Here is a 26046-nt window from a genome sequence, read left to right as displayed (position 1 = left end):
AATCCTAGGAAGGCATTGGGAAGTTAGAGGAGAGGGAGAGATGAGAAAACATGATGGAAAACAACTAGTATTGGGGGGGGGGGTCCCAAAGCAGAAACAGGCAACAGGGAACTTGGATCATTGTTGTTCATAGAGATTTGGCCACCAAACTGCTCTTTCACTGTATTAAGTTAAATACAGCTTCTTCTGTGACATCAGAATAAATTTCATCCTCCAGTTTCACATTTCAGTAGCAGAAACTGACAACTCAGATCCCAAATTGTCCCCATTAGAAGTGAGAGAAACAGATGGGAGGGGAGTACACAGAGTAAAGATATTTGTCACCCATCCTTGCTAGAAAATGACAGAAATTAATTGCTTCTTCATCTGGCTTTTTACAGCAGGTTGTTTGAACCTTAGTTGTGCCTCTCCTATTTGCCTTTATTTCTAATTGTTTTTTCCCCCACGTCATCCTCCCTGGCCCCATACTCAACATTAGATGGCAACTTAGGCTCTCAGATGTATGGAACCTTGTGCTCCATCTCTGTTCCCCTCAATGCCCAGCACAGAGCATTAAATGTAGGAAGGAAGGAGGAGGAAAGGAGAGAGGGAAAGATGCAGAGAGGAATGGCCATGTTAGGAGGGTATTGGTCAACAAGAAGCAGGCATGTGGGTAGGAGGATTGGAGGTCATGGGATGGCCTGGGGTGGGGGAAATGGAGGCCGAGGGTGAAGAAGCAGCAAAAGGAGATGGTGATGACAGAACAATTGCAAAACCTAGTTTCAAATCCACTTGCCTTTTCTGTGATTATTGCTGAGAGTTTTGCAGAGTCTGGTGTTTCAATTTGTATTGAAGTAGTTAGGGCCAACTTTTCAATTTATTCCACTGCTAAATAATTAATCTGCCCTTGGGCTCCTTAGTAAACTGATCAGCAGCTGTATCACTACCGGACAAAATAGCTCTGTGATGGGTCTTGTCACTTATCAACTCAGGTGTCGTTTTTCTTCTTGAGAAATCATATCTTTAGATCTGAATCACGTAATTATTTTTTTTTAATACAGGAGTAGGTTGCTATGATTTAAAGGCATTCCTAATGTCTTACCTATCCTCCTCAAACATGTCTATTTGCTAAGATTTATAGATTCTCTACCAAGATTTATTTTTCTTGACAGTTTTGCTAAGAATCTGGAGGACCCGGTGGGTCATCCTAATCTCTTTCTCTCTCCAAAATCCAAGGATAACTGGCAGCATGTCACATAGAGGAGATAGAAACTCAAAAACTAGTGGAATTATGTGATTTAGAGATGCATGACCATAGAGTACACCTTAACCAATAGCTTTTCATAACGCAGAAACCATCCCCATTCACATTTCGCCCCGAGAAGCGGTTAATTAGCACATGGCTTTAAGGACGCACTAGGAAATTGCAGATCCCTTTCTGTGACCTGGCATTTTTCATGTAGAAAGAATTAAGAAGCAAGACTTAAGACCCTTTCTATCTATTCTGTGAATCTACGAAACCTAAGTACTCATTCCCCTGGGGTAGATCAATTGATGGATCCATCAATTAATTGATTGATTGATTGCTTATTTAGTGGTAGATGTAGGTCTTAGTTTACAAAATTGAAACTAGTACATTAAAATATAAATGAGTAAAGAAATTAAAGCGAAAGGAAAATAGGGTAGACCAGTAAAATAAGGCCACCAGAAATTTAGTATATAACAAGGTAGGCCAACAAACTGCACAATTACTAAATATAACTGCAAATTCAGCTCTGTGTTTCCTAGCAGCCAAAGCAAAAAAGAAAACCCCTATTGTTACACAATTTTCCATGAAATATAAATACACATGGTTTAGAAAATTAAGTTTTTTTTTCTTATCCATTAACCATACTTTCTTTTCTTATACAGAGTCAAAATACTACTTTACATTGAACCTAGTCATGGTTTCAAAAGCAAAATGCAGTAAAAGTCTTTTTTTTTCTGACATTTTTCAGATATCGCAATAATAATTGTAATGATGTTTTATTTATTTATCGTCTGTCTCTCTCTGCTAGAGTATAAACATAGTACACAGATTTTTTTTTTTGCCTAGTTTGCACCTTCCTGTACAAGCAATACCTAGAATGGTACCCAGGACTGTGAGGTGCACAGTGAATATTTATTAAGTAATCGAAGAAAAAAAACTAGGTTGTGTGGGGCAGGCTGGCAGGAGAGATAACTTAATCCACGAAATTAAGGGTTTATAACCGGTAACTGGATCGTAGGCTGTAAGCCTGATCACTTTGTATTTCCTGAAGTATTTTATGATTAAAAGACAGAATTTTGAAGAAGCGTTGTGACCTTAGCTTTGCCTTCTTGAACCTACGTAGGAAGGGTAAAACTCCAAGCACTCAGATCTTAGATGACTGAAACAGCCCTAAACTGGGGACACCTGGCTGGCTCCACTGGTAGACCATGCAACTCTTGATCTCAGGCAGTGACTTCAAGCCCCATGTTGGGCATGGAGCCTACATAAACAAAAAGTTCCTCAACTGTTTCAGGGTGCAATCTAACTTTATCCAGGATGCCTTGGAATTTAGGTTTACAGATTTCCTTGTTGCATTAGGAACTGAGTTCTGAGTCTCAAACGAGGAGTTGTGATTATAAACTTTCAATATCTCTGGGTGTAAATAAATGATGTTGACAGTTATTTGTCATGCCTAAAAGAAAATATTTCATCAGCAGAAAGAACACAACAATATAAACTAATAAGTTGGCATTCTTGATCAATATTGCTGCTATAGGCAAAAAAAAAAAAAAAGGAAAGGAATAAGGGAAAGAATGGTCTTCAATATCTTGTGTCATAATGATGTTTTAAACATCAAATGGCAAGTTAAGCTTTATTACTCTGTTCTGTTGTTGTTTCTTAAAAAAAAAATTCTCTCAAGGGATTTGTTCTTTCATTGTCTCAGAATTCTACACCTTCTTCTGCTGGACTGTTAAACTGCTTGACCTTGAAGAGTCTTATCCATCCATCCATCCATCCATCCATCCATTCCCCAACTATCATAATTTGAACGCTTCTATGACAGTAACTATTTTATGGGCAGCGATACAATGACAAACAATAAAAACTGCTTAACTTCCAGGAAATTAGAGTGACGGCCTATGCACCAATTCAAGTTCAATTCCTAAGGAGGGAACGATCCCCAGAGTTAATGACCAATAGATTCACATATAAAAGATTTAAACAAGTGTGTGGGATGATATGGGTGTGGGCCTCGCAGAAAATAGCAACTATAGTTTCAGCCCTTCAATAGCTTACAATCTATAGGAGACAACAAAACGATGGTTATGGCAGGAAATATACCAAATGTAAATGATGCTTAAATCTTCCAAATAACTACTGACAAAGGCTATCTCCCAGTTTATGTGTTTCTCTGATTAAATATATGATTATATCAGGATAGAATGTGATTGTTAGCATTTACAGTAAAGGAACAGTAACAGGATGCTCAGAACTGTATTCATGGCAAATGCAGAAGAGAGGAGACTGGAGATACATTTTTAAATTTCTATAAATTTTCTATCACAATGTGCCTTTTTTTGTGGCAATTCAGTATATTTTTGCTATTGGACCTTAGTGTTTTGACACAGCATACTTAACCCTGCAGACTCTGGAGTCGGGGCCTGAATCTGCCCATTAGCTCCACCACTTAGTTCCTTAAGCAGGTCGCTTCATCTATTCGAGTATCCGTTTTCTCATTCTTCATGTGAGCCTGTAGGATGGGTATAACCGCTAGAAGGCCCAAGTGGGATAATCCATGTGCATCAGCTTCCTATTGCTGCTGTTACAAATTATTACATGGAGTGGCTTAAAACTACACACATCATGGATTACCGTACCGTTCTGGAGGTCAGAAGTCTGCGGTGTTTTTCACCAGACTAAAAACTGAGGCATCTCCTTCCATATGGAGGCTCGAGAGGAGAATCCATTCACTTGACGTCTTAGCTTCTAGAGGCCGTTTGTTCACGGTCCCCTCTTCTATCTCCAAAACTAGCAGCGTAGCATTTTCTCTCCTTCAGATTTCTGCTTCCATCCTTCCAGCTCCCTTACCCTGCTCTGTCTCTCTCTTAAATGGACCCTGTGGATTGCAAGGAGCCCACCAAGATGTTCCTTGGGTGTATTACCTTTTCAAAATCCTCACCTTAATCACACCAGCAAAGTCTCTTTAGCCATGCAAGGGGACATATTCACATATCCACCTGTTCTGGGGACATGGATATTTGGGGCGGCGGGGGGGGGGGAGTGTGGAATAGGGTGTTGTCATTATTCTTCCTACTGCCCCATGTAAAGTATTTTTAAAAATCACCTAACACTATTATTTCTTTTGTTTTTTATTTACTTGCGAGAGACAGACAGAGAGAGAATGAGAGCACACAGAAGGAAGAGGAGAAGCAGACTCCCCCGAGTAGGGAGCCTGATGTGGGGCTGGATCCCAGGCCCCTGGGATCATCACCTGAGCCGAAGGCAGATGCTTAGCCCACTGAGCCACCCAGGTGCCCCTAATACTATAGTTTCTTACATACGCTCCCCTTGGCCAACACATTTCTCTAAAGTTTATAAAAAATAGTTATGTGGTCACTTCACATGAAGAAACTGAAATAAAATGAGGTTTAGACCAACTCAGCCTCTGATTGTTTCCCCAGACTATTGTGGCTTATTGTTCTTTGACTTTTTGCTGAGATCAGTGGACCATTAGTTTATATCAGTGGTAGTTGTCAACAGGGAAAAGAGCTAATTGACTATTTCATTATGGCCCCAAAGAAAGTGCATGTGATTTTAATACTCCACTGGGCTTGCAAGGCTATTTCTTAACAAACTCTTTTTTGGGTTTATGTAGTTTAGGCAATTGTGAAGCTTTAAAAGCACACAAACCGATGTTATGAGAAATCTGTATTTTGGGCATCTTCCAACAGGGCTGCTTAGGTGATTTGAAAACATTCAACAACAAAATAAGAGCCAGGATAGACAGCTAAGGAAGTCAACGAGGGACACATACTGGTCAGTTATCAAGAGCAAACTACTTCACAGGAAGCCAGTTTGAGAAAGGAGTTCAAGCTCCAAAACATGGTTTAGGCATCAGGATCTTTTTTTTTTTTTTTTCTGCCAGTCATAACCATCACTCTCTTTTTGTTAGGTTTTTTGTTTTGTTTTGTTTTTGTTTTTGTTTTTCTTTTTAGTAACCTCTACCCACAATGTGGGGCTAGAACTGGCAACCCTGAGATCAAGAGTTTCATGCTCCACCGACTGAGCCAGCTGGGCGCCCCACAAACATCACTTTCTTCAAGATGTAGCTCAAAACTAGCCATCCCCCTGCAGCTTTTCCCTCCACCTGTCCCCCACCATGACCTAACCTCTTGTCTTCTATCCTCTCACACTTAGGAGACGTGTGTGTGTACGTGCGTGTGTGTTATTATGCACACAATTGTACATATGTATTACACACACACACACTAAAAATGCTGTGTTGTCTCTTATTTTTTTTGTCTGTTAAATTCATATGTAAACTACCAATTCTCCTGTATCCCCCATAGAGTAACTAGCACTGTAGCGTACGCTTAATAAACACTTGCACATGACAAAATGAATTCTTTGCTTTGGTTGAAAAGGACTTCAGCCCCGAAATGAGCCCCTGTGTTTGTGTGTAGGTTTTAATGGCTCATTTTCTTGTCAGACTTCCTCTGGTTAGGAACGCCGTGGCAGCACCAACAGTGTAAAGGGAAGATTTTATTGGAGAACATTTGGAGGATTAGAAAAATCTCCAGAGCCTTGGAAGCACCACATTGTGTGTTCAGAATTCTATTTTATTCTGTCTCAAGATCAGAATAAGCAGAGAAGAAAGATGGCAAGATCCACAGGGTTCCATATGTGAGGCTAGCCCCCAACCCCCTTCAGAAGTAAGTGGGAGGAAGGAAGGAGCATAATCATTAGAGGATTTCTCATTCAGCTGTGTTAATTCTCCTCCGGCGGCAACTTTGCATATGAGCTCTTAACCCTGCAAAATGTATTATTGAGTACATGATGAATTTAATTAGTTGTAAGAGTTATCCTCTTTCCTGGTTTTACTAAAATAACAAACAAACAAACAAAATACCTCGGGATAATTGGTCCATTCAGACCCAAAGAATTCAAACAGTATTCAATGGGATACTACAGTGCTCGTACCTTTTTATACTTTTGTTCCTCTAGTGAGCCAAGGAAAAAAAAAAAGTTTTTTTTTTTTTTTTTGCATGGAAATTACTTGCTAGTATAAAGAGTGAATAAGGCACCCTGTAGTGTTCCAGAAAAAGTAATTTATCAACCACATACTAGGGTTCTAGGAAAACCCTAATTTTTCCCCTCTCTAAGTTCAATTTTTTATTAACGTCATTAGACTAGGCTTTTTGAAAATGAGGAGAGACTCTGAAGTCAGAATTACACCAGTTGTGGAAGTGACTGTCACTGTCCCCATCCCTCCACCTCAATCCAATTCACACTTTTATGATTGGCTTCCTTTCTGACCCATGCTTGTTAATTATATCCAGCTGTAGGCAAATTGCTCTTCCAAATTGGCAACACCGAGCTCTCAAGCTGCTCAATTTTTTTTTTTTTCTCTCCTGGATAAAACCTTTGGAGCATGCATTTTCTTGACTAGTGTTTCTGAACTAATCCTCAGTTATGGATATTTTAAAGGGTTCAAGGGACTCACGAAATAACTTGGTTTTGAATACAGTGCATTTCTTTCCATTTGATCCCAAATGACCTAAGAACATATAGAGAGAAGGATTTCTGTAGAGACTTAGGCCCAGAGCCATCGCTGTTCGCTGTTCGATTTGTGTTCCTGGATGCTCCGATGTTAAGTTCTAAGTAGTGATTGGCCAGGTCCCAGCACTACTCCAGGGAGCAATTGGGCTTTGCCCTACAGTGGAAGACCCAACACCCACCCAGAACAACAGTTTTTAAAGACACAACAGGCACTTTCCCTCCCCTTTTTTTTTCTTTTCTGGAAGTCTCTGCTGCGTTCAAGGGCTTTGTTGTCAGAAATTCCCTGCCCCTCCCTTCCTGGATCCATACATACCCATGCAAGAATTTTACAATAAGGAAATGCTTTTAGTTGTTTTTCTTTTCTTTTTTCTTTTTCTCTTTCTTTTTCTTTTTTTGTTTTTGTTTTTGTAAAGAGAAAATGGAAGCTCATTTCCACCTGCCAGCCCAAGAGGCTCAGTCTGGCTAATTGGCATTAAGAATTTTGCACCTAACTCAAATGAACATTTTTAGAGATGAGAATTAAGCATATAGGCATTGGCAGGAAGGTGGGAAGGAGATTCGTAGTCAGAATGCCCAGGTCAAAGAGACAGCTCTGCTATTGACCTGTGTCAAACCTTGGCCAATCTTAATCCCTCTAAGCTTTGGTTTTCTTCCTCAGTTAAGTGAAATTAATACTACTACCTTCCCTGGCTTCAATTCTCCTAGGGTTTGATACATTGAGGAAAGATTGTGATCATGTGGGTGAATAGGCGTTCCACACTGAAAAGCATATGTAAGCAATTAGTTCTTATTAACAAGCTGAGGATATTATCTAATTGCTTATAAACACATGCTGTGGGTACTCATGGTCTGTCATCGGGTAAAAAACTTTGCTCCTGCTGGGTACAAATTTGTGCATAATCCTTCCACGGAAGGAGAAAAGAAAAATAACATTTACTCAGCGACCAGTACCATCCAGCCCCTTTCATATCTATACTATAATTGAATTTACATCTATATTAAAACTCTATACAGTTGACCCTTAAACCACACAGGTTTGAGCAGCATGGGCCCACTTGTATGCAGATTTTTTTTAATATAAATACAGTGTAGTTTACTGTAAATGTATTTTCTCTTATGCTCTTCTTAACATTGTCTTGGTTTATTGTATTAATACACTGTATAATACATACATGGAACATATGTGAATCAACTGTTTATGTTGTCCATGGGTTTCTGGTCAACAGTGGGAAATCTCCTAGTTAAGTTAGTTAAGTTTTGGGGGAATCAAAGTTATATGGCTGTGAAGGGGTCAGCGCCCCTACCCTGGTGTTGTTTGAGTCAACCATATCCCATTTAGTTACCTGAAAATCTGTTTAGTTTCATTCTCAGACGAAGGAAGTTGAGATACAGAGATATTAAATGTTACTTGGCAGTGCTTCCCCACCTCTGTTCCCTGAAATCCTAATCGTGAGCAATACCTCTTTATCAAAGTGTTCTATGGTCTAAAACTTTGAGAAGCTTTGTATCCTTTCCCCTCTTCCAGATTCAGGGTGTATAATACCATAATGGTAACTGTGGAAAAAGTGCTATGTAGTAAAGAAGACTGTTTTGGTAAAGGAACCTTTCACCTTTGCACAACTCAGGGTTCTCCAAGCTTACTTGATCTGTAGACTCTATTTTCCATCATACTTAATGAAATGTTGATAAAATTGGGATTCTACAGAAAACATTTTCCCAAACACGGATCCGAATTCATGACTGGAGGTAGTATGAGGTAAATCTGCAATCTAGAACACAAACCTGTCCTCTTTAAAAGATATACTCTCACCCTCTACCCAAATGGTAGGAAACTAGAGGAGGTCAATCATTAAATTTTATTATTCTGTATCTACTATTAAATTTACCAATATTATCATTTATGGTTTTTTTCATTTTTCATTACTTTTTAGTTGTAATCATAGTACATTTTGATTTATGTCTTCTATTTCTTTTATTGTAGTAAAACATATATTACCTAAACATTTAGCACTTTAACCGTTTTTAAATATACAGTTCAGTGGCATTAAGTACACCTTGTCGTGCAGCCACCCCTACAGTGCATCTCCAAAACGTTTTCATCTTCGCAAACCAAAACTTTGCACTGTCTTCTTTTTTTACCCATCATTTTATCATATGTATTTTCCCATGTTGCAACATGCTTCTTTTTTAATAACTATTATTTCTAGTGGCTGTGAGATACTCTATCTAGATAATGTTCATGAATCTGCCTGCTGTTGAATATTTACATGATTTCCACTGTTCTCTTTTGATAATGACAAATATCTTTGTGTATATAACATTTTCCATATTTTGGATTATTTCCTTAGAATAGCTAATAGATAGAAGAGTACGAACATTTTAGTGATCTTTAATGCATGTTGACTAATTTTTTTCTAAAAGTCATACCAAATTCATACTTCTCCTATGGATTTATTGATATATTCCTTCATTCTATCTTCTGTGAAATAGAGATCTAGTAAGTTCTAAATACCTGCCAAATAACTTAGTGGGAGACAAACATACTCTATTCAAAGGATTTCAACCCACTCTGGCCAGCATTAGTTATTATGGCCAGCATTCATGACAGCTAAGGACAAAAGGACTGATTTACTTGTCTAAAAGTTTTATTTTATTCCTTTGACTTTTAGAGAGTTGTTCTTGCTGGTTTGCTGATTCCTTTTGAGAATTTTCTTGCCTTTCTTTGTTTCCCTTCACCCACTTTCTACTCCTATATGTGCTGATAACCAAATTAACCTCTACTCTTGCTTCCTCACTTGTCAAAAGGGAGTAATAATTTTACCAATGTCAAAGGACTGTCCTCTGAACTCAGTGAGACACTATGTATCTTAGGTCAGTGCCAAGCACATTGTAAGCGCTCTGTAATATTACCTGTTATTACTTCCAGGATAGTTAAAATGAAATGAATCTTCTATCAGTTGACCCAAGGAATAGGCAAGGTAAGAACGGGGTGTGTGGACTTCCCCCTGGCACCATATGTCAATTTTTTCAAGCAGGCATTTTATGTGTTTAAACCAACAAATCTACCAGGTTATGAACTCCCTTCGTCTTTCTTTCAAGAATAGAAGAACAGGTGAATTAGTATATGGATGGTAGGTTTTTGTTTGTTTTTCCTGAGGCATATTCCTGCTAAAATTTTTTTACAAAGTTCTAACACCCCCCCAAAAAAAGTGTGCCTTTCAGTTTGTTTGTTTGTTTGTTTGTTTGTTTTTTGTGATTTAGGATTTAGGAATATTCCTCAAAGAAATAGGAACAGTGATGTCTGACCAGTTATAGGTCAGTGAGTCGAAAAAAAAATTTTACCCTGCACCCTAAGGAAAAATGACTTTTATTGTGCTGAATTGGATTGACAAGCGTTGGGCTAGTCAGTGCACTAATGAGCCAGCCAGAAGACTCCAAATTCTGTTTAATGAAGCTTCTACTGTTAGCAAAATTTTTAAAAAGTCTTTTTCTTCCTGATTTTATGTGTCTATCTATCTATCTATCATCTATCTATCATCTATCTCAAGTTCTATCATAAACTTGGTCATGAACAGTATATATTTAATTTGTCTATTTGTCTCAAGTTCTATCATAACTTGGTCATGAACAGCATATATTTAATTTGTACAAAGGAGGAATATATGGCTCGGTAAACACATTTATATGAATGTCCGATTGAATTTCACATGGTCTTGTTTACAAAGGCTAAATAAAGGCATCTGAGTACCTGACAGATGTCCATCCATAGATGGTTCTGTCGTTCCAGCCACTGCAAAGACGACGTTAATCCTCAATAAAAAGTATTTATTCAGTTGTGACCACGTCTATTTTATTGGGCAGTTTCCAAAAAAAAAAAAAATGAATATGATGCGCACCAACCCGTCTTTTTTTTTTTTTTTTTTTTTACGGAAGCGAGTGAATGTGGCATATGGTGGAACCACTTCAAGCTGCCGAGGAGCTAGCAAACTGTAACATACTTTCCTGTCATAATATAGCATCGTTTTTTCCTCCGGTTCAGATCCTCGGTTGCCGTTTTCAGCGTCGGCGCCAAGTCCTTGCGTTAGAGCCCTGGGTCTGAGGTCTCTAACCGGGTCTTAGCCGCGGGGCTCGGCCGCTTTCCCACGGGAGCCCACCTGTGCGCCGGCGAGCGAGGAGCCTAACGGGGGGGGGGGGGGAAGGGAGAGGGGGGAGGGGTCGCCCCTGCGGGAAGAGGCGGCGCGGGGGGGGGTCAGACCTCGGGCGGCGGGGGGTGGAGAGGGGAGGGGAGGGGAGCGGAGGGGGAGACGCGCCCGCGGCGCCCCCTGCAAAGTTGCGCGACGTTTATTCCGGCCCAAGTTTTATTTCTCCGGGATGGGGACCCACGGGCGGCCTCCGGGGTGGGTGTCCCGGCCCCGCGGGTGGCCGAGGAGCCGAGAGGCGCCCCCGGGGGCGCGGGGGCTGCGGCTGCGGCTGCGGCTGCGGGGCGCGGGGACCCGAGGCCAGGCCGCCGCGCGGGCGCCGGGCTTTGTCCGCGCTCGGCCTCGGAGGTCCGGCCCCTCGGCTCCCCGGGCCCCGCGTGCGGCGCCCGGATTCGCGGAGCGGGGCCGCCGCGAGCCGCGGGGAACAAAGGCGGCGGCGGGGGCGCGGGGGGGCGCGCGGGGGGGGGCGCGGGGGGCGCAGGGGCGAGGCGGGAGGGGGAGGCCGGCGCCGCGCCCGCCCGCATTCCTCCCGAGCTCCCGGGGCCCGCGGGCCGACGTCACCCCCGGCTCCGCCCCCGTCCCTCCCCGAGCAAAGTAACTCCTGGCTCCCGGGAGCCGCCTCCGCCGAGCATGGAGAGCTGCCGCCGCGGCCGGCCGGCGACGCGGGCGCCCCGGGGCTAGTCGGGCGGGCGGCGGGCTCCGGCATCGGCACCGGCACCGGCACCGGCACCGACGCGCGGCGGGCGGCGGGCGGAGGGCTCCCCGGGGCCCCGCCGCGCCTGGCCGAGCGGCTTCAAACTTCTCCCAAAGTCGACATGGATGCGGCGGCGGCGCTGCCCGTCCTCGCGGCGCTCTCGCTCGCGGCGCCCTGGTCCCCCCTGGGGTCGGCCCGCGGCCAGTTCTCGGCAGGTGAGGCGCGCGGGGGGCGCGGGGAGGGCGCGGGGAGGGCGCGGGGAGGGGCGCGCGCGGGGCACAGACGCGCCCCAGAGTTGGCGCGGGCGGGGCGGGTCGCGGGGCGCGGGGCGCTTCCACCTCCGCGACCCTTTGTCCGTCCGGGCGGCCGGGGCGGGGGGGGGGGGGACCCTGCGCTCCCGGGCATCGGGGGCCCCCGCGCGGCGCTGGGGGAGACGGAAGGGAAAGTACTTGGGACTGCGGGGACCGCCGCTCCGCTCGCCGCGCCGCTGCTGGCCGGCCGCCCCAGGAGCGTGCAGGGCGGGCGGGGGGGGGGGGGCGGGGATTTTTTCTTTTTTTCTTTTTTTTTTTTTTTCTTCTTTTCCCCGGGAAGCCATTGTCAGAAACGTGGAGACTGGAAGCGGCTGACCCCGGCGCGCTGTGCCAGGTGCTTTTTGGCCCGGGAATAACCTCCCGGGACCATTGTGTGCCTACTTCCCCGTCCCCCTCCTCCCCTCCCCCCGGCCCGGCCTCTCTCCTCCGCCCGCGCCGGCGGCGGCGCCGTCTGCCCCGCGTGCACCGCGTCGTGACCGAGGGCCGCGAGCGCCCACGCCGAGCCGCCCCGGGCAGCGGGTCCGGGCGACGGGGGCTGCGGGAGAGGCCACCCCGGGGCCGGCAGGTGGGCGCGTGGGCTTCTCGGCGGAGCCGCGGGCCGCGCACCTTGCGCCCCCCACCCCCCGGGGCGCTGAAGTTTCACCAGGTGGACGCGGGGCGGCGGGCTCCGGGCTCCCGGGCGCCCCCCGCGGGTCCCCACAACTTTCCCGGCCCAGCGCGGCCGGCGAGCGCGCCTGCTGCCCGGCGGGGGCGGTGCGGGGGGAGGCGCCGCGGGGCGCGGACGACCCCGGCAGGGCGGCGAGGTGGCGGCCGCCCGGGTGCCCGGAGCAAAGTCCGCTCGCGGTGATGGGATCGGGCTCGCTTTCCCGGCAGCCCGTCCCGCGCCGCGGCCCCGCACCCAGGGCTCGGGCGGCTGCAGGCGCGGTGCCCCGGCCGCCCGGAGTGCGCGTGCAGAGCCACAGCCGTGCGCCGTGGCGGGGGCGCGGGTTCCGATGCCCTGAGCTGCGGCGCCGCGTCCTCTCGGCCCTGCCGGCCACCCGGAGCTGCACCCGCGCTGCTCTAAGGCGGTAGATCCGTGGCTGCAAGTGCTTAGGTGCCGCGCTGCTCCAGGTCCTTAGATGCGGTGCTCTAAGTCCTTAGATGCTGTGCTGCTCTAAGTGCATAGGTGCCGTGCTGCTCCACGTCCTTAAATGCGGTGCTGCTCTAAGTTCTTAGATGTGGTGCTACTCTAAGAGCTTAGGTGCCCTGCTACTCTAAGTCCTTAAATGCGGTGCTGCTCCATGTCCCTAGATGCGGTGCTCCTCTAATTCCCTAGGTGCCATGCTGCTCTTAGTGCTTAGGTGCTGTGCTGCTCTAAGTCCTCAGAGGCAATGCTGCTCTAAGTGCATAGGTGCCGTGCTGCTCTAAGTCCTTAGATGTGGTGCTACTCTAAGAGCTTAGGTGCCCTGCTTCTCTAAGTCCTTAAATGTGGTGCTGCTCTAACTCCTTAGGTGCCATGCTGCTCTAAGTCCTTAGATGCGGTGCTGCTCTTAGTGCTTAGGTGCTGTGCTGCTCTAAGTCCTTAGATGCAATGCTCCAAGTGCATAGGTGCTGTGCTGCTCCACGTCCTTAAATGCGGTGCTGCTCTAAGTTCTTAGATGTGGTGCTACCCTAAGAGCTTAGGTGCCCTGCTTCTCTAAGTCCTTACATGCCGTGCTGCTCTAAGTGCTTAGATGTGGGCACGTTAGGGTGCTGTTGGTTTCCGGACAGTGTGTGTTGCCAGCGCTGCAAGCCTCCGCTCCACCCGGTGTGTAGTTTGCTGATTGAAACTTTGGCTTCTACCGGTTGCGAGCTGAGCCGTTCCTGTCTTCCAGGGTTGCCGCTCTCTGTGTCGCAGCAGCTGATGGCTGTATTTTCAGTAGTAGAGAAACTTTCGTATTTCTTGTTTCGAATGTTATTTACCCTTTAGTGAATCTTAGATTTCCTCCAACAGAATGTGCAGATGGGCTTTTCTGATCCCTGGAGTTTAGGTATCTCTAATGAACGGCCGGGTGCTTGGACACGCAGGTCTCTAAGTAATTTAAGCAAATGTGCCGGGCTTTGCTTTAGTGACAAAGCAAAACATTTCACATTATGCTATGTTAGAGGTAGGGGATGTGCAGTCCTCATAAATGCCATTCTTGCAGGACCATATCAGGTAAATTTTGCCATTCAGGATTTACATATATGCCCAGATAGAAAGGCTTTTTATTCCCCCCTCGTTTAAAGTCAAATTTGTGAATCTGCTTTTCTCCACACATTGAAAGTTTTGTGAACATTGTCACGTTCTGATTATCCTAAACCATTCAGTATCCTACTGTCATCAGATTTCAGGGCAGTCAGATTGATTGCAAATATATAGAGAGGTTGGAGTTGGATTCTTTCTTGCTCTTTTTTTTTTTTTTTTCCTGGATTCTACTTTAAATAATGAACTTTTGTTTTGAGAAATTTCAATATAATGGTCTCAAAGACCAAAACAAATATATGTTTGGAATTTTTAAATATCCTCTTAAATCATATCCATTAAGGCCAGTTTACCACTTTTAGATATTATCATGTGGTTTCTAATGTAGTACACTTCAAAAGCAAGTTTTGAAACACTAAAGATTCTTGGATGTGTCATATACTCATCAGTATGCTTTGTTTATTTTTTATTTTTATTGTTTTTTTTTAAGATTTTATTCATTTATTCATGAGAGATGCAGAGAAAGAGAGGCAGAGACACAGGCAGAGGGAGAAGCAGGCTCCCTGCGGGGAGCCCGATGTGGGACTCGATCCCGGGACTCCGGGGTCACGGCCTGGGCCGAAGGCAGGCACTTAACCACTGAGCCACCCGGGCCCCACCCGGGGTTTAAATGCTTTGTTTAAACCACAAATTTAAGAGTATTTTTATCATTGTGACTTTTTCCTTAGGTTTTGGAATTAAAGTGTAAAATGCTGCATGGTGAGCCTCCTTAAAACCAGAACAGCCTATAAATATCAGCCTGTGTTATTTCAGCTTCATCCTTCGCTTAAAACGATTCCAGTACTATCATATCTGGGGAAACTGAGGCACAGATGCACAAAGATGCACCGGCACTCACGGGGTTGTGCGGCTATTATCTTTTGATGCGACAGCGCAAGATGGTTTTCTGTGCGGGGACTCAGGTGACTGACAGACCAGTCACAGAGAAGGAACTTGGGACTCGGCTTTGTCATCTGTACAGTGGGAGCAATACTAATCCCCGTCTACACCTTTCCACCTGGTGTTATGAGGAGCGTGTGGGATGATCCACGTGAGGGGCCCTGGGCCCTGTGGGCGGTAAAGCCCCGCACTGTCCGGCTGCGGTCGCCCTGCATTAAGGCGGCCCGACTGTGGGCTCCCTCGCTCACCCCACGCCCGCCTGTCGCGGCAGCCGTTGGGCGTTTGGGGGTGTCTTTCCCCGACCGTCACCATCGTGGTGGTGAGCGGAGGCCTAGACTGGCCGTGCGGGGACGTGGGCAGCGCGGGGAGACAAGTGACCCCTGACGAGGTGTTTGGCTCTGCTCCGCTGGCCTCCTGCGGGTGGCTGCGGGGACGTGCGCGTGGCGGGGCTGGCACCCGCGACCTTGGTCCCGTGAGGGGAGAAGAGGCGCGTGGCCGGTCTGCCGGGCGGGGTGGCGTGGCGGGCCTCGCCAGCAGCCAGGGGAGGACACTGTCGTGTCGGGGCGGTGCCCTCAGTGCCCAGGGCGGGCCGCGGGGCGTGGGCATGACGACGGTGGGGACGGTGGCTCTGTGAGCCCGTGCTGCCCTGGGCCCGGGTCGGGCCGCGCCTGTGAACAAGGCCGCCCGGCGTCCCCGCGGTCCCTGCGGTCCAGTCCGTCCCCCTCGTGCTTCCTGCCTCCGGGGGAGGCCTCCGCTCCTTCTCCGGCCTCGGCTGACCTGCACCGCTCGGGCCCTCGGTCAGTGGAAACTATGGACTGTGGCGCCGGCCGGCCGGGGCCTGGACACTCCCAGGCCCGGTGTCCCCTCCCTGTCTCACCACCACCCCCCCCCCCGGCTCTGCTGGTTTTCCTGGACGCAAGGCGTCCCTTGGCCCGGGCCTCCCGGAGGAGGCAGGTTGGGCTGCTGCTGGGCGCTGGCCTGTGTGCTGCTCATACTCCCTGTGTCCACTAGTGCCAGCTGGACAGCGGGTCCCCCCTCGGCCCTCCCCCCCGCTGCACCCGGTGACCGCAGAGCCCCCAGCCCAGGGGGCAGCCCCTCTGTCCGCGCCCGTGTCCTCGGGGCTGGACGCGTCCTCAGGGGCTGGAAATGGGATTCGGCTGCGGCCCAGAGCGGGCGCCGGTTGCCCTGTCACAGCTCATCCTTCTACACATTTTTGTGGCCTTGAAAACGCATTTGATCCCTGGGAGGGGACCCCCCCACAGGCGATCCGTGCGTTGCCTCCTGGGCCCCCTGAAGCCCGACACTCGGTCCCTGGAGGCGGCGTCGGGGCCCGTGTCCAGTGTGCCTGGCGGCCAGAGGCTGGCGAGGCTGCCCCCGTGCGCCCCGCGCTGTCCCTGCCTCCGCTCGCTCCTCACCCCGCGGGCTGGGGAGAGCTGCAGACCAGGGCACGGAGCACCAGGAGAGTTTCCAGCTTGCTCTGAAGACAAAACAAAGAACCCTAGGATTCTGCGTGTGTGTGTGTGTGTGTGTGTGCGTGCGTGCTGTGCGTTTGATCTTTGATTTAATTTTCCAAAGAGGGGAGAAAAGCGCCTTATTTTTGAGTTGTTTATTGGAGCCAGCCTTTGCCTCCGTCCAGACGCATTCATTTCTCATTCTGTGGATGCAAGAATTTCCCTCCGTGGATGCCTCTCAGACTCTATCCTTTGATCAGCTGTATTTGTTTTGTGTTCTTTTATCAAATGGTGTTTCTCTTTGCCTAAAAAGGTTATAATTGCTATTGAACATGACTTGTTTCTTCACTCAAACTCATGCTTGTTTGTCATAGTGCCGAGCGGTGGGGTCTCCCCGGTTCGCTGTGTCTTAAACTGGTACTTGCTAACCTATTAAGTGAGTACGTCTGTCCGTCAGGCTAATGTTAATTTCAATGGAAGCCAGAGATAAAGTTGTAAATCCCTGAAATGGTATTTTAATGTCACGGGGTGTTTGTGCTTAGGTATCTCTGAATGGAAGCGAGACTTTAAGTTCCTTTTTTTGTAAATGGGGATGGAACACATTTGAGGACCATATTGCTTGTTATTTTGAAATAAGTGACATAAGTTGCATACAACTATGCTTGGGAAAATGGAAAAAATATGTTTGGATGTTTGATTTTGGTGAGAACTGTGGAGGTAGTTTATACACTCTAAACTCTATCTTCGGAGAAACGTGTTTTTATGAACAATGCGTTTAAAGAAGGTTCATCCCAGGTGCAAGTTTTCCTCAGTTCCGTGAAGATTCTGTTGAGAGAGGGATGTTGATTTTCGTGAAGTTTTCTTACGGTAATTGTTTTGTAGTTAATATTTTCGTAATGAAAACTGAAGGTACGTAATTCAGCCCAGTTTTGTGAGGTTTTGCAGGGTGTTGAGGTCCTGGGAACACGCCGGGTGGGTGGCGGGTGTGTAAGACCGCATCGATCCTGTGGAACGTTGCCATTTCATCACTTAACTCTGCGTGGAGTTTTTGGCTTTCTCGGTTGTGTGTTGATAATCCATAAAAATTACGAGTGGCCTATTTTGTCACTTACAATTGTTTTAGGAGCACATTAAGTAGTCTTGAATGAAGTAATCCACGTTCCCACCTTACGTGTTTGCAGAGTTCTGTTAATAAAAGTGATGAGCTGGGCGGTGTTGGCTGCATTTTTCTACAGGTCAGTCATTCTAGGAGTCATCTTCTTAAGAGGAGCGCAGATAGAAATAAAGCCGCATAAAAGGGTGTCTAGGTGAGTTCTTATCTATTTTGTTGGGAAAGCTGAAAGATCTAAGTGCGTATCTTGGAGACACACACCCACACACACATCCTAACCGTGATAGAGCTTCGTTGTCCACGGGTTTGGGTGAGAAGGAAGCTAAGGACACCCACAGACGGAATCAAACTCCTGTACTTACATTTTGGAAAGAGTATTGCAAATAATTACTTTGCCTGTTTCACAGATGAAATGGATAAATGAACGAAAGAGTGTATAATGTATTGTACCGTACTTCTAGTGTGAAGATACTAAATCTTCCTCCAGATTGCTGCCTATTTATATAAGCCCTTCCCAGTGCGGCCTGCCTCCCAAAGCAGCTGCTCGCAGGCCGGTTCTCCAAACCCTGTCCAGAGCGGCAGCTGACCAGCTCCAGAAATTCCCCTGATGCTCACTGGGTGGTGGGGTGGCCCAGCAGCTGCTTCCCATGGCCCATCTCCTGGATGTGATTCGCCTTAGGTCGTTCAGCAGACTCAAGCGGGAAGAGGAAGAGCCCTCCAGCCCACCCAGGCCTTGATGTCGGACTCTTCATGGTCATTGGGTTCATCGGCTCCAAGGCGCCCTAGGATTTTGCTGCTCGAATTGTGGTCTGTGGACCAGCAGCATCGGTCTTGGGACCTTGTGAAGATGTTGTGGTCACCTGTCAGAGCTCTTCTCAGAACTACTGGTGCAGAATCTGCATTTTAATAAAATCCCCAGGTGATTTGCTTGAGCGTGCAGTTTTGAGAAGCACCGCTTCAGGGCAAAGACGGCTCAGCTGGAAAAGATTGGTCACAGGCACTTTACTGTAGAATTGTGAGAGTATTGTGAAGGGATTAATTACAGGACGAAACAAATTTCCCCGGAATTATATTTCTGATCAGTCTTTACTTAATTATAATCTAACACCCCAGACAACAGTACTGGTGACTTCTTAAATAAAATACTTTGACGATTTTGAAAGAAGTATTTTCATAAGGGAGTAAAAATCAGGCTAAGTAGTTTTGGCTGTGAACGTGTTGTGTGAGCAGATTTAAAGGTAAATAGATTATCGAGGAGCCAAACCTGATATATGCCCGTAGTTTTTATCTAGCATACTGATATGTTGATACAGGAAACGATGCTCCCTCTGATAGTAATAGTAGGAGCAGTTTCTTGTTTTATATTTCTCTTTTTCTTCTAAGCGTACTATAAAGATCTGGGTAATAAGGAGCTCATTTATAGGACAGTCAAATTTAATGAATGGGAGTTAGCTAGACTGCGTTAAATATCATTGGTGTTCTTTTTACTATCTTTTGTGCTCATTTAAGAACAGATTCTTGTCAGTTTTCTCAAGAGAAAAATTATGATGTAATAGACAGTGTATGGTATTCATGTCAAAACACAATTTTACTCGCATTTTATAGCTTGCTTTAGCATTCTTTTAGAAAATGAATTTTCCCAGAAGACCTAATTGCCTTCTTATTAATGAGCCTGTAAGTGTGTTTTGTTATCCATTTACTATTCTAAACGTGTCTACTTTGGCTGGCTGTTTTAACAGTGAAGTCTCTGATTAAATCACGACTGCCGTATTTGTTTTTGCCATTCGCTGGTGATTCAGAAAATACTGGCATAACGACGTGGTTATGGCAGAGACTAATGGAAAACAAGAAATATAAATTAATGTTAACCCATAAGAGTTGGTCGTATTACGGTATCGGGAGCGGGAGTTTGGGGCAACACACAACAGAATTCTCTGCACGTTTGGCTGGAAATGAAACGTCTCTTAACCTGTGTTGTGTGAAATACAAAATACGTAGTTGCTGGACTTGTAAATAAACTACAAATCAGTGATTCTCACGTTTGCTTATACGAGGCACTGGTGTTTAAAGGAGGAGGTTTGGCCGTAGATGGATCAGTGCTGGCGGGGAGCTTAGTGACGGAGAGGAACTCTGGAAGGTACTTCCATCATCTTAAAGAGCTTTAGAGTCTGAAGAACTTGACTTGTTATGTTTTCTAACTTTACTACGAAATCTAGAGCTTTCCCTTTGTGCTACTTCTACTTTTGTTCCTGTCGGCAGTAATTAGGCTCACTCATTCTCTCGCGTGTTGGAGAAGAGCACTTGCAAAAACAATAGGAGCTGCCGTGATCTGAGGGCCGACGGCTTGCCAGGCCTTAGGCTCACTGCTCCACAGGAATTGAAATCCTCCCAGTAATCCCTGAAGATTGGAATCCTCTCTGCTTTGCCCATGGAGGACTCAAGAGGCTAAGTAGTAACTTGCCTCAGGTGACAGTGTGAGTCAGTAGTAGAGCCAAAATTCACTGTGGAATATATACATAGAGGTAGCAATGAGGCAATTTTTTGGTTGCATGTTGGCAGAGAATGCAACTCAGGCTGGTTACAACAAAAGAGGAATTTATTTTTTTCTCCTGACTAATGATTCAAGTGAAACTTAAAGTGTTCACGTCATTCCTTTGGAATATCATCTCTTTCTGCTTCCTCCACTTCCCCGCAGGGCACTCTGGGGCGCTTCATTCCATACAGAGGCATGATAGCTTTGGCAGCTCCCATACCACCAGCTTCTCGGTTCAAGTCTAGTATGAAAATATGTACTTTAGGTGGCGGTTGCACCTGCGAAGGCACTGAGGTTCACTCTGATTAGATTCAGTAAGTCAAAGGCTCCGCCTGAGGTGAAGGAAGGAAGGAAGTACACTGAGTGGTGTAGTTTGCTAGGATTCTGGGTTCGGCTCTAGATCCCCACTCAAGTCACGAGGACGGGGTGGGGCCCCTGGCATCAAACCATAGGTTATCAACAGACATGGGGATGGGTTCTGGAAAGACAACCAAGTACAATGTGCTTGCTCAAGATAGAATTAAATGAGGCAGGAGAAGCAAAAGCAAAGCAGGGTGCAGCCATATGTGTATTTACACTCCTTTGAGGGGGAAGAAAGTATATGGTGAGGAAAAGACAGTTGCATTAGATGGTTCCCAGCTCTGGACCGCTTAGCGGGAACAGTAGGAAGACATGGAGGCCTAAGCCTTTAGTCTCTAAGTGGAAGAGGGTAGGGGACGGAGTGGGGGGAGAGGTACTCTGCACCTGGCTGATTGGGTGCCTTGCAGATCAGTGGTTCATAATTTTTGAAATGAAGCTGCACTTTAAAACATGGATTTTATTATTTTCATTATTTTATTCTCTTTGCCTCAGTCCCGAATAAGTCCAACTTACTGGAGTTTCCTTTAATTATTTTGGTTTGCATTTTGAAGTTCTAAAACTGTGTTTCCACATTTAACAGTGCTAGCGAATAAATATGGATTCAACTTCTTTAAAAAAAAAAGAAAAAACTGTGTTTTCAAAAGCAAATCTGACTTAATGATTGGCTTTAATTAAAATTATCCAAATATGAGGTGATGATATGTTTGTGAATAAAAGAGACCATCTTAGTGCTTGGTTTTCATTGTCCTACGTATCCTACATATGTACGTGGATAGGTGTTGGCATGCATGCATTTGGTTATTTATAATAGAAGCCAAAGGGTAAGCTAAGCAGTGGTAAATGATGCTAATTGACCCAGAGAAATAGGATCTAGTAACTCTTCACTTTGGAAACTGATTTTGAAACACTCAAGACGCGAAGGTGAACTTACCGCTTTGATCTTCTCACCTCTGTTGCCTAACTTTATGATGCATATGTGAGCAGCATGCGGCATTCAAGAGGGGGACTGTACAAAATATGCTGGGGTACTCGATAACGAGCGATACGTAGGGACTAGCAGCTGTTTGCCCGGCCTCCCCCAGGTGTATATGGCCTGTGTTGTTGGACGCACATCTGGGCTGGTGGCCTAAAGCTGAGTGTGACTGAGGATCAGGGGCTTAGGTGTGGTTGTGCCACGTTAGACCAGGTGTCATCTCCAGGCATGTCTGTGGTTGGTAATGGCCCTACTCTGGCCAGAGCAGCTGGCCCGGCAACATAGGGTTGCAGGCGGTGGTTGGGGAGGAAGGTGTCTTGACCGGAGCGTGCGTCTTTCTGTCACTGGAGGCTTCTAGTCACACGGCTTTGAGTGTTCTAGTAAGTTACTGACTTATTATTTTCTTCCCCGCTATTTCCTGCTTTCTCTATGACTGTTTTTTAATTCCTTATTTATATTCTTATCAGGCGTGATTCCTGAATGATGAGGTTTGTAATAATTTGCTTAACAGCCTGGCCGGTTGAGGCAGGATGCTATCTAGGGTTGGCCCATTATTGCCCCTTTATCTGAACTGACATTTAAATACTTAGCTAATATATGAGGTCAAGGGGTTGGCAGCGACCTGTTTCAGAGAGAGCAGGAGTTTCCTTTAGAGATCTCCTTACGAGTCCCTTTAGTGCATGGAGCATGCTTGCTATGCCCGTGTGCCCGCCTTAGTTTTGTTACTTCCTGGTATTGAGATTTGGAGATAGTTCCTTTCTGCTGAATCCTTAATTTCCTTGTCATTAAGAAGGGACTGTTACAATGAAGAGTGATTGTAATATCTTCTCTAGTTACTCCACAGGACAATTTTGAAAGGTAAAATTAATAAATGCTTTTGAAAGCATTTTTTTAAATCGTAAACTACCATGAAAATATCAATTATTTTTGATAAATCGTTGCTGAGGGCAAAAATAATATGCCGAACAATGGCAATGAAACCAATAGATGCTTTGTATGTTTGCAGTTATACATTGCATATCTGTTTACATATCGAGGCTTTGGGGAAAGAGGTCGGTATGGTTCTTGTGAACAGTGAGTAAATTTGTTATCCTGTATCATAAAATGCAGCCCTTCAGGTTCATTTTCACTTACATAGTCGTCAACTTTACTACTTTTATAAGTCAATTACTACTTTTGGTAATGCTACCAAATAGTATTTGTATTTTCTCCAGATATGTCAGTCAAGATTACGTGATCATCAAATATTTTTATTGAAAATTTTTAAGCAAATGTCTTAATCATATAGCACATTTAATGTGCAGTATAGTTTTTCCTTTGAATATTTTCATGAAGAAATAGAAAACGCTCTTGATACCTGAACTGGGGTGCCTAGCTGCCAAGAGCGTGGTTCGAAAAAGATTCGTGTGCTTTATTTCTTCTACTGCGCGTATCTTTGACATTTGGTAAGTGTCTGTGCTGTGTCAGGCCGTGGGTACACAGGCAGGCAAGGCAGGCATTGTCCCTGCACTTTGGCAGTAGATCTATGTGACTTTTATGACCATTAAGGAGTGGTTATCTTTGCATAGCTTCATATCTAGCGATCCCTGGGTGAAGCCTGGGGCTGTTTTGTAACTGGCCATGTCCCTTGACCCATGCAGGTCTCTCAAGGGCAGGCCGTCCCTCACAATTTGCTGGTCCACTTTAGAAGTCGCCTGGGAGAGGCCAGCGTGTCAGCAATCTTTCCATCTCCTTGAGTCTACACACAGAAAGCTAGGAGCCTACCCAGAAAAGAATTATGCAGAGATTTGCTGCAATGATAATAAAATTCCATCAAGTGGAATTTCCCAAAAGTTGAGTAATCGGAAGTGTAAGCAAGTGTAAACAAGTTGGGCAGAGGAGAAAGCACGTTTGTTTTTACAGAGGCTCACAGTCCCTGTTCTCTCTCTGGGAAGGAGCTGGAAGGTTGGAGGGCAGCCCCATCCAGGTTGTACGTAAATGTGCCTTCGCAGCGTGAACCTTTGGATGCGGAGGCCCTGGTGGTTCGGCTGCAGATTCTTCTTTGTTGTCACCTAGGGCTGTTGGGGCTGTGTATCGGCTGCCTCTCCTCTCTGCTGCTGCTGCTGCCGCAGTGGACTTCGTGGTCCCAAGTAGCGGGCAGCCTCTAGGCAGGGAGGCCAGAGGCTTTCGGAGAGGCCGACAGTCTGGGATCTGTGGTCTGAGATAACCCGCAGGCTGGCCCTGCACCTGCATCCCTGAAGAGGCAAATTCAATTCCCGGTGCTTTAGTCATTCATTTTGGAGGAGGCAACAATATTGTCATTGAAATACACCTGTTGCTCCACCAGGAAATGGGGATTTTGAACCTCTGGATTAAAGGAGGCCCAGATGACCTGCAGTGTGTGACAGAAGGAGAGAAGTGATTCTGGATGTGCACATTTTTCTAAAGAAAAATAATCCCAAATTCTATAGACCCAAGCTTCAAAACTGAAAATTTAGAAAACTTGTTTTATTTTTTTTAAAGATTTTATTTTTTTAAGTAATCTCTACATTTAATGTAGAGATGATGTGGCTCAAACCCACAACCCCAAGACCCAAAGTCGCATGCTCCACCAACTGAGCTAGCCAGGAACCCCCAAATATCAAAAACTTATTTTAATTTGGTTGAGTCACTAACATTTTATCCCCATTTTGTATTTAAGCAAGGGACACTGGAATGCTGGACTCCACTTATCTATAGCATAATGTTTACAGTCCTAGATTTTGGAATCTGATTATGCATGAATTCCAACATTTTCTTGCTATGGGACCTGACCATGTTCCGTTAGCTTTGGCACCACATCCTATAACAAGATGAGACCAGTTATCTACCTGTCCTGGATGTTTTTTTTTTTTTTTTGAAGAATATTGAGTTAAGGCATTTGAAGAGTGCCTGACACATTAATAAAATTCATTCACTTTAGCTTTTGTTATCATCATCCTAATGAGTGGACTAAATTAACCCATATTTGCATAGTATTCTATCCCAGGCTGTTCTCTTTAAAAATCTCTACCTGGCACATCTTTTACTTTATTAATTAATTAATTAATTAATTAAATCTTTTACTTTAAAATAAAACCAGCAGTAGATAATAGGATGCCTTAAATAACTCAATATGCGGATTAACAAAGACCACAACAAACATTATGAGTAATATCATTCAATGTTTATGAAAACAAGTGGCAAATTTACACGGATTCCTAAAGAATCAGAATCTCAGGATGAATGACCAAAAAAAACCCAAAAACAAATGAACAAAACCCCAACTGTACATATATAGAGTGAGAGTACCAGAAGCTTTAATTTTTATGTATAAAATACCTTAGAAACCTTTGGAAGATACATTTAGCATTTCTTATCCAAGTTGGAGAAGGTAGGAGATTTTGGGGGCATTGGTGAAACAAGCGTGCTTACTGCCTGGACAGATTTAATCTCAGATAAAATACGAAAACTCAAGTATGGGAATAGGATTAAAATGGGCATCGTCCAGTCTGGAGCAGCACTTAGGTTGAGTAATCGGAAAGTGTAAGCAAAAAGTTGAGTAATCGGAAGTGTAAGCAAGAAATGAGATAATAAGCATTAGCAGAAGATGAAGAGATGCCTCCTTAGATCCTAAAAAATATTGTTTTCCCAAAGCTTGTAGGATGAGAAGAGGGTAACCTGTACTGTGCCATTTACATTGGACACATGCTGAGTAAATGAATTCCTGGCATTTGGAACATCTATTTCCCTGTGAATTCTAGATAACATTTTTTTTGTTTTCCTTTTTGCAGGTTGCTGTTGATATTTAATCTTCCCTAGCTCAGGTAGTTTCAAATCCATTTAAACCCCAAGACTTTTTCAAGCCATTGTCAACAGGGCAAAGCCATTTTAGAATCTTGGCATATGGTTGGAGGGTCTGGCTAAACTTTGACAATTGTTCTCTCAGTTATAGAGTTGCTCTTTGGCCACTCACAGAGGCCTGCAGAGGAAAGCCTCTCTAAACTTCAACAAGGATTTTATGTTCCACTCAAGCTTTAGATTTCTCATGTTCTCATTTCTTTCTGTACTTCTTTTAGCTTTAATTGAAATGAACCTCCCTTTTCCTTAAGTTATACTAATGAAAATGCTTGCTCTCCAGATAGAATTAAAAATTCCTGTCAACTTTCTTGTCAGAGAAGCTCTTTGCACTGTAGGTTTGAATCTTGTCGACATAAATACTTTTATAATATTCACTTTACCATAATAATGTGATTTTTGTATTCTGACTGGATGTTCCTCCTAACATAGGTCTTTGAGATAGTGGCGGCCGAGGGTGTTTTCCTAAGCTCCTCACCATTGAAAGACTTTAAGATGTTATCATTTTGATGCAACATTTGACCAAATTCAGCCTTAATAAAAAGGAGCATATTGGGATCCCTGGGTGGCGCAGCGGTTTAGCGCCTGCCTTTGGCCCAGGGTGCGATCCTGGAGACCCGGGATCGAATCCCACGTCGGGCTCCCGGT

At 45.4% G+C, this 26046-nt stretch overlaps 1 protein-coding gene across 10 annotated transcripts in view; it reads left to right on the top strand.

The window, feature by feature from the left end:
• The first annotated feature begins 11583 nt into the window (after positions 1-11583).
• PTPRK (protein tyrosine phosphatase receptor type K) overlaps positions 11584-26046 on the top strand; it is a 547287-nt gene continuing 532824 nt past the window's right edge. For 5 of the 10 annotated variants that reach the window (XM_077902636.1, XM_077902651.1, XM_077902642.1 and 2 more), the window contains exon 1: positions 11702-11877. In XM_077902636.1, coding sequence (XP_077758762.1) covers positions 11784-11877 — 94 coding nt within the window. In that variant the 5' untranslated portion in view covers positions 11702-11783. Of the gene's footprint in view, positions 11878-26046 lie in introns of all 10 variants that reach the window. The other 5 variants (XM_077902664.1, XM_077902657.1, XM_077902655.1 and 2 more) reach the window with 4 other exon arrangements.

The sequence above is a fragment of the Canis aureus genome, chromosome 1 (genome assembly GCF_053574225.1).
Source record: "Canis aureus isolate CA01 chromosome 1, VMU_Caureus_v.1.0, whole genome shotgun sequence".
Taxonomy (NCBI): Eukaryota; Metazoa; Chordata; class Mammalia; order Carnivora; family Canidae; genus Canis; species Canis aureus.
This window is presented reverse-complemented; position numbering and strand designations above follow the sequence as displayed.